Genomic DNA, 7,436 nt, shown 5'->3' with positions numbered 1-7,436 from the left:
AGATTGCCACTAGTGTTCTTTTAGAAATAAATTCCTTAAAAAGTGCATTCTCCACAGAAGACAGTCAGAATGTTGAGTGTTAGCATGTGGCCAAGTGGAGGATTTTCCTTTACTCCATACAAAAGCCTGACCATAGTGTGAGATCGTAAATCGAATTGATTTCACGACAAATCAAATCAAATCAAATCAAATTGACTTTAATATCTCACATGGAGAAATTGCAGTTGTGGTGCATGTAACGTAAAGACAAACGAAAGACTACAACATTAATATTATATTTAAATATATGTACTAATAAATAACATTGTTCTCAAGTGAACACCTCTCTGCATGCAAATCTCTCGCTGTTAAGATTTACAGATATGTAAAAGAGTCATACACAAAATATACCATTAAATTCCGTTTAAAAATCATAAAGGTCTAGCCCTTTAAATCTTCGTAAACTCGTACGTCACCAGAGCGTTTGCTGAATATGGCACCAGGCGACCTGAGCACTAGCTTGTCCAGCACTGACGTAGTCATGCACATGGAGATGCTGGCTTGCTACGGAGAGCACTGGTTCCCCAGTAACGTGAAGCGCAAGTCGAAGGACATCTTTCGGGCCATGTTGGGCATGCTGGACGTCAAGACGCCCTCCCAAATCTTGTTGGAGGTGCTGACATACGTGGGTTCGCTTATCAGGTACGACACATCACATCACACATCTACCAACACCCACCCCCCTCCCCCTCCTTCCCCCCTTACGTTTTGCGGCCAGGGAATGTTTCAACCTACAGGGATTATGCTAAAAATGTTTGTGAAACGGACAAATGCCCTGACCTCAACAACATGAACATGACATTTGACCCGGCTTCATAAATGTCAATAAGATATTTTACGTTTTATCAACATTGTGGTCATACATGCACATCATCGGCTGCGAGCTACTGTTTGTGACAGCATCATATTTGTCAACATTATTCAATTTAGGGACTTTTTTCAAAAATAGTGGAGATTACAAGAGGCTTGAAGCAACAAAGGTAATTTGAACCGGTAGTTTGATGTGTTATGAGTCTATGACTGAAATGCATCAATAACTGTGTCCCGATATGCAAGTGCGTTTGTGTCGTCGGCTGAAGAAAAGAGCATGTGTATTTTTTAGGTACGCGTTGCTGTGCTAGGAATGTACGGCCGCGCAAAGTGCACTGATACTTACTGTTGGCGGCCGTACACTGCTAGCACAGCGACGCGTACCTAAAAAATACACATATGCTCTTTTCTTAAGCCGACGACACAGACACACTTGCATATCGGGGCACAACTAACGATGCATTTCAGTTATAATACATAACACTACCTGATCGAATGACCTTTGTTGCTTCAAACCTCTTGTAATCTCCACCATTTAAAAAAAAAGCGGCAAAATCAAAACAGTATTAACAAATACGACGCTGTCACACACCGAAAACTGAAGATCATCCAAAATTAAATCGATAACATGTTAATCCTCATGCAATTATGAATCCGCTAAGCCCAAAAAAGCTTCGCTGGCTTAGTTAATTACGACGCAGTGATTAATTTTGTTTTGAAGATACACGCCTCTTGAGCTCGAAACCTGGTTGACTACAGGACTGCAGAATACTGCCGTACCACACAGCTATTTTTCTGGCGTACCACTTACCCCGGCGTGAGACTTAGAAACAGTCTTTCTTCCCCACGCATGTCTCACTACCGAAGCAGGGAATCACCACCTAACAATCTACACGTCCACAGCTAAAAGAGCAAACGCAGAAAATAACGTTCAAACACACAATAGTGACAACCAAATCATGCAAGCAAGAAAGCAATCAGAACGAAAAATAATTCGTAACTTCCTCGCATTACTCTAACCCCATATGGGATAAAGTTAACAGGGCGCCGTGCTTCACCATAAGGAGATAAAGACCGGGCTACAAACATGTTGTTATGTCTGATACAAGTGAGGGTCGCCTGCCAGAGAAGATGAGGATAACAGCGGCAGACAAACTGACGGAACTGATCACCAATCATACGGACAACGAAGTTCGCGGCGTCGGTATATCCATCTTAGCGGACTTTGCTCCTCTCGATAAAACTGTCGTCAAAATCATATACGAAAACCTCAACAGCAAAGATGTAAGTTTTTGGCCTGAGTGTTCAGTATCGGGACTGTTTTTCTCTTTTACATCCTCTCTCTCTCTCTCTCTCTCTCTCTCTCTCTCTCTCTCTCTCTCTCTCTCTCTCTCTCTCTCTCTCTCTCTCTCTCTCTCTCTCTCTCTCTCTCTCTCTCTCATGTGTCTGTGTGGGGGGGGGGGGGGATGTGTGTGTAAGCGAGTGTGAGTTTGTGTGTGTGTATGTGTGCGTGTGTGTGTGTGTGTATGTGCGCAGTGTTTGCTTTCGTTTACAATTATTTTCTTTATATGTTCCAAGGACAGGTTGGAAGATTAGGCTCAGCCTAAAACCTTTATCCTTATGTAATACAGTTTTGAGTTCTTTCTCTCTCTCTCTCTCTCTCTCTCTCTCTCTCTCTCTCTCTCTCTCTCTCTTACTCTCTCTCTCTTACTCTCTCTTTTACTCTCTCTCTTACTCTCTCTCTCTCTCTCTCTTACTCTTACTCTCTCTCTCTTACTCTCTCTCTCTTACTCTCTCTCTCTCTCTCTCTCTCTCTCTCTCTCTCTCTCTCTCTCTCTCTCTCTCTCTCTCTCTCTCTCTCTCTCTCCGCTCAATCGGTGTCGTTGTGTCCGTACGTGTGCAATGAAAAGAGAGAGAGAGAGAATTGAATTGAATTGAACTTTATTTAACAAGGATTAAGATTTAAGGCTACGCCTTTTCTTACAATCTGTCCTTGGGACGCATAGACACACAATTATATCATTAAAAAATTAGAAATTAAAACGTGAAAAAGTTAACCAACAAAAGGAGGTCGGAAAACTTCAGCACGTGATAATAAAGATGACGATGATGATAATGATGATGAAGATGGGAGAGCGAGAGAGAGAGAGAGAGAGCAAACAAAGCACACAATCATTACTAGGGCACAGTTTCGCTTACTACAACCTGAGTAATCGGTGAGTCTTAATAACGAGCAGTGTCTGTATGGACGGCCGGCTGGCCGTATGTCCGTGGACAAAAAAAAAGTAAAACGTTGAGGTTATCTCGTTTTTAAAGCTAGATCTTTGAAACTGTGCATACTATTAGGGTTACATGATCTCCCGACATGATTTCAGTTTGGTTGACCTTCATCAAATGTTAGGGTCACAGCGGGGTCGTGTTTGATTCATAAATGGGTCGTTCTACAAAGCTGTGTACGACTAGAGGGTCATGCCTTTAGAGTTAGATTTCGGAATGTTTCTCTTGCTTATTGAATGATATAAGGATATCAGCAGACTGCAAATTGACCAAAGTAATAACAATAATACAATCAAGAAGATCGTTCGGTTGGTTCGTGTTTTGTATGAAAGCAAACACAGAAAATGACGTCAACAATGGCGCCTGTATTGTGACATGCTTACATCTTGTTTTTAAGTATCCGTGTGGCTGCCAATGAAATGCGACCATGAAACCCCGACATACATCTTTGTTGTGTTTTGTGCTAGAGTTACATATGCACTTTCCTACGTAACATTTGGTTTAGAAAACCAACCGCGAACTACGTGAACATATCTATAACTGCTGCACGCACGAATATGCGACTCGGTGTATTATCAGGCACTTCTAATGTGTAGTGAACGTGTTAGCATGTGCACCGTATCAATTCAATCCGATTTGAATGTGATTTTGCCTTTCGCGTGTCGCCACTAAGCTTCGTTTATATTTTCTGGTTACGCTGGATCGTTAACAATTACATTAGTCACTTAGCAACGCATCAAACTTGGTGTTTCTTTTGCATGTAATGTTCTTCAACATCGCTGAAAGGTTTTTCCATAAAAAAATTCAAATAATTTTTTGAACGCAGCAGGCGTGGAGCGTGTTATGAGTCGTTACCAACTCGAGGGACAAATGTTACGTAGGCAACCTTTCGCGACTCTTCGCTCTTAAAGTTTTGTTTTTTTTAAGTTCGACATTTCAATGTTTTATTTTGTGGTATACGTGCTCGGTGTCTCTTTGTCAAGTCTTAGGTTATTCTTTGTAGTCTAGTCCTGTTCCAGTTGTAAGAGTAAAAGTAAAACACCGTTGAGTTTTCATCAAAATTTGAACACACTCGATCGACTAGTTTTTTTTCTTTCGGAAAACGATAAATCGAAGAAAATCAGATTAAATGCTGTTGCGAAATAGAGAGAAGGAAATCCTTCGTTTGTGAAGTTGAGTTCCTTGTTAGTGGAGATAAAGAAAAGAACAGTCCCTTCAAACTGCCTGGTTATACTAAGCTTATATATCCGGAAGACTTGACTGGGCGAACCAAACAGCCAAATTCATCATCGGATTTCACTAGCTTACAGCATTTACCCTCCCAAACTTCTTAAAGAGTATTCTTTGTTAGAAATTGTGCGATTTTTCGTGCCCATGACACTTAGATTGATGGTGTTGGAAGAAAAATGTTTCTGACAGGACCATTAAGAACAGATTGAATTATCAATCAAATAATAACAAGAAGGCGCAATTGGTCAACTAGATCTAAAAAGTTGCCCTTCCTGTTGATAATCTGTGCCACGTAGCTTTGAAATCAGCAGTACATTGTTTTGGACACATAAGCTGTGAAAACCCATAAAGTACATTGACTCTTTCGATGCATGATCACAAAAATATGGTCGCAAACATGAGGCGAATTGGCAGAAAAATAACGTTTTCGAGGTTAAAAATAATCGTGTCTGTTGTGTGGATAGTTTGTGTATTGTTCTGTATCTGGGTTATTCCATGATTCAGATATAAACACAAAACAATACCAACCTGTTTAAGAGAGGAACACTGTGTGTCCGACGTAACCCGACGACACATCAAATCATTTATAATCAAAATCGTATCTGCCTTGTGTTAAAAACAATGCACCTAAATCTGACCGAATTTCGAGTTCATTCAATGACGACGTCACTAAAACCAAAAGAATTCCATTCATAACACAGTCATTTATAAGCCGGTTGATGACGCCACGTCATGGACCAATCGAATCGTCATAACCCATGCTGACGTCAGCTGCGATGCAGCGCGAAAATGTGCTAACCTAGCCTTACTTGTCTCTGTGATAACTGATTCTGAACTTTCAGTGTTCATCTTGTAGCTGCATGTTGACTCGATGCTTTGTTATTGACACTTTTTGTTTGTTGGTTGACGCAACCAAACAAAAATAGGGGAAAGGCTCCTAATATGGACCGGTTCCTAATATGGACCACCTCCGGTTCTGACAAACTAACGGCGCTAGAGCGCTCAAAACAATTTCATTCGCTTTATTCACCCTCTCTGGATAAGTTGCACATGTCAAAACAGTTGCAGAAACACAAACCTCAAAACCGTTAGGCTTTTTCGCTTTTTTTTACTTTTAGCAGCGTTCACTCTAAATTTGCCGCCTAAAACGGACTCGTTTCTGTCCACAGCCAAAGCTTTTATCACACAAAAATGGCTATATATGACAGCTAAGACCGTATTTGTTACATTTTAGCAGTGTGTACCCCGGGTTTCTACTGCAAACAAAAAATAATAGCAAAACCTCAAAGTATGTGTGAGTCCCCTAATATGGACCACCTTCAACAAATCGAAGAAAATAAAAGCTAAAGGCAATTTTGATTAATTCATTAGGAAGCTTGCTGAAAATAACTTATAACTAGCCCTCGAGATTTAAAAAAAATATAACAAATAGTCTTTTTTTGTGGAAGTTGATAGTTTCACTTATTTTCACTCTGTTTTTGATAAGCTTCTTCAGTTTCCTGGTGTGCTTCAAATAATGCTCTCATCAACCCGAAACAGCTAAATCTAAAGCATATTTGAATTTGTCTGACTTGCACACTAAGTTGTATCATGTTATTTTGAAGTATAGGGGGCTTTTTACAGTGATTCGTGAAGGCCGCTTCACTGGTCCATATTGGGCGCCCAGGCTCCTAATATGGACCATTTGTGATTTTTTCTGTATCTAATTTTTGCTGAATGCTTATCAAAGCTATTTCACTCTAATTAGGCCTAACGGTTAAACTAAGAGAGAAGGACTACCAACCACAAAATGAAACTTCTTCACAAGAAAACAAGCTAGTTATCAGCAATAAACAACAAGTGGTCCGTATTAGGGGCCCTTCCCCGTTTTAGTTACCAATATCTATTTCTATTCGTTTTCCCCGACTGCACTTTGTTCGGAATGAGCTCTGAAAGGGAAGCAAATAAAGCTTGTTACAATTACACTGTGGCTTTTTGTAATCTGTCTTGTGTGTTTGTACAACATGTTACGTTAAACATGTGTGATGTTACACAACTTTCCGACCACCCCTCGTATCCAAAAAGCATAAACTTATCTTTTGTTTAGCATGGCACCGTGGCAAATGTCTATATCTTTCACAATCATAAACCATAAAAACAACCTATTCAGACACTTTCAATTTTCACGATGCATGTCACACTTTTAGAACACAACTTTATGGAATGACCCAAATACTTAACGTTGCCATTATCTCGGGTGTTTTCGAAGTTAGTGCTTTGAAACTTTGCACACGTCAAGGGTGTGATGATCTGCTGATATGACCTTAGTTTGGTTGCATCTTCAAGTTGAGGTTTTTTTGCGAGCAAAAGCCTCCAAATTGCTCACAATTGTAGGTGTTGATAATCAGCAGATATGACAATTATGTTTTGGCCTAATTACAGAGTCACAGCATGGACATGTTGGCTGGAGAAGATTTTCACCTCTGAAATACCCACTGAGCTATTTAGAAAATAAGTCTTGAGGACATCAAGCTATGATGTCATCGTTTGATTTGGTCACAGCTTAGTGTGTTGACATCATGTTATGATGTCATAGTATCAGAAATGAGGTCACGCAAATGTCTGAGAACACATATTTTGTTTGGGCCAGCCAAAACTCAATTTGGTCAAGAAGTATAAGTTACAGCTCCGTCCATCCATGGTATCGCCTGTCACTCGAGGCTATGCCGAGAGTGACGTCATTATATTCTTTCACCCCGTCGAGACAAAATATCACGCGATACCATGGATGGACGGAGCTGTAACGTATATATGGCATGACCAAAGTAAAGAGAATTTGTCATGGGATGTGGAAACAAATCATTGGAAATTCACCATGGACAATCAACCCAAGCCTAGAAGTTGTAGAACTATATTTTGTTTCAGTCTTGGCAAGGCCAGTTTTGTCCAGTTCCGGAAAAGACATCATGAATTCATTCACCCTGCCGAGACGAAAAAAAACAATTCCATGGATGAAAACGTATAAGCTTATATCCCGTGACGCATCAAAGCTAAATTTTGTTTTGAAATGTCTTCACAACGTACAGATAACTTATAACGAC

At 40.2% G+C, this 7,436-nt stretch overlaps 1 protein-coding gene across 1 annotated transcript in view; it reads left to right on the top strand.

Annotated features, from left to right (window-relative positions):
* LOC138953233 (uncharacterized) overlaps nucleotides 1–7,436 on the top strand; it is a 134,687-nt gene that overhangs the window by 106,152 nt on the left and 21,099 nt on the right. Inside the window, exons 35-36 of the mRNA XM_070325035.1 lie at nucleotides 459–681; nucleotides 1,959–2,133. Of these exons, the coding sequence (XP_070181136.1) occupies nucleotides 459–681; nucleotides 1,959–2,133 (398 nt within the window). The remainder of the gene's footprint in view (nucleotides 1–458; nucleotides 682–1,958; nucleotides 2,134–7,436) is intronic.

This window comes from Littorina saxatilis, linkage group LG2 (assembly GCF_037325665.1).
Source record: "Littorina saxatilis isolate snail1 linkage group LG2, US_GU_Lsax_2.0, whole genome shotgun sequence".
In the NCBI taxonomy this organism is placed as follows: Eukaryota; Metazoa; Mollusca; class Gastropoda; order Littorinimorpha; family Littorinidae; genus Littorina; species Littorina saxatilis.
This window is presented reverse-complemented; position numbering and strand designations above follow the sequence as displayed.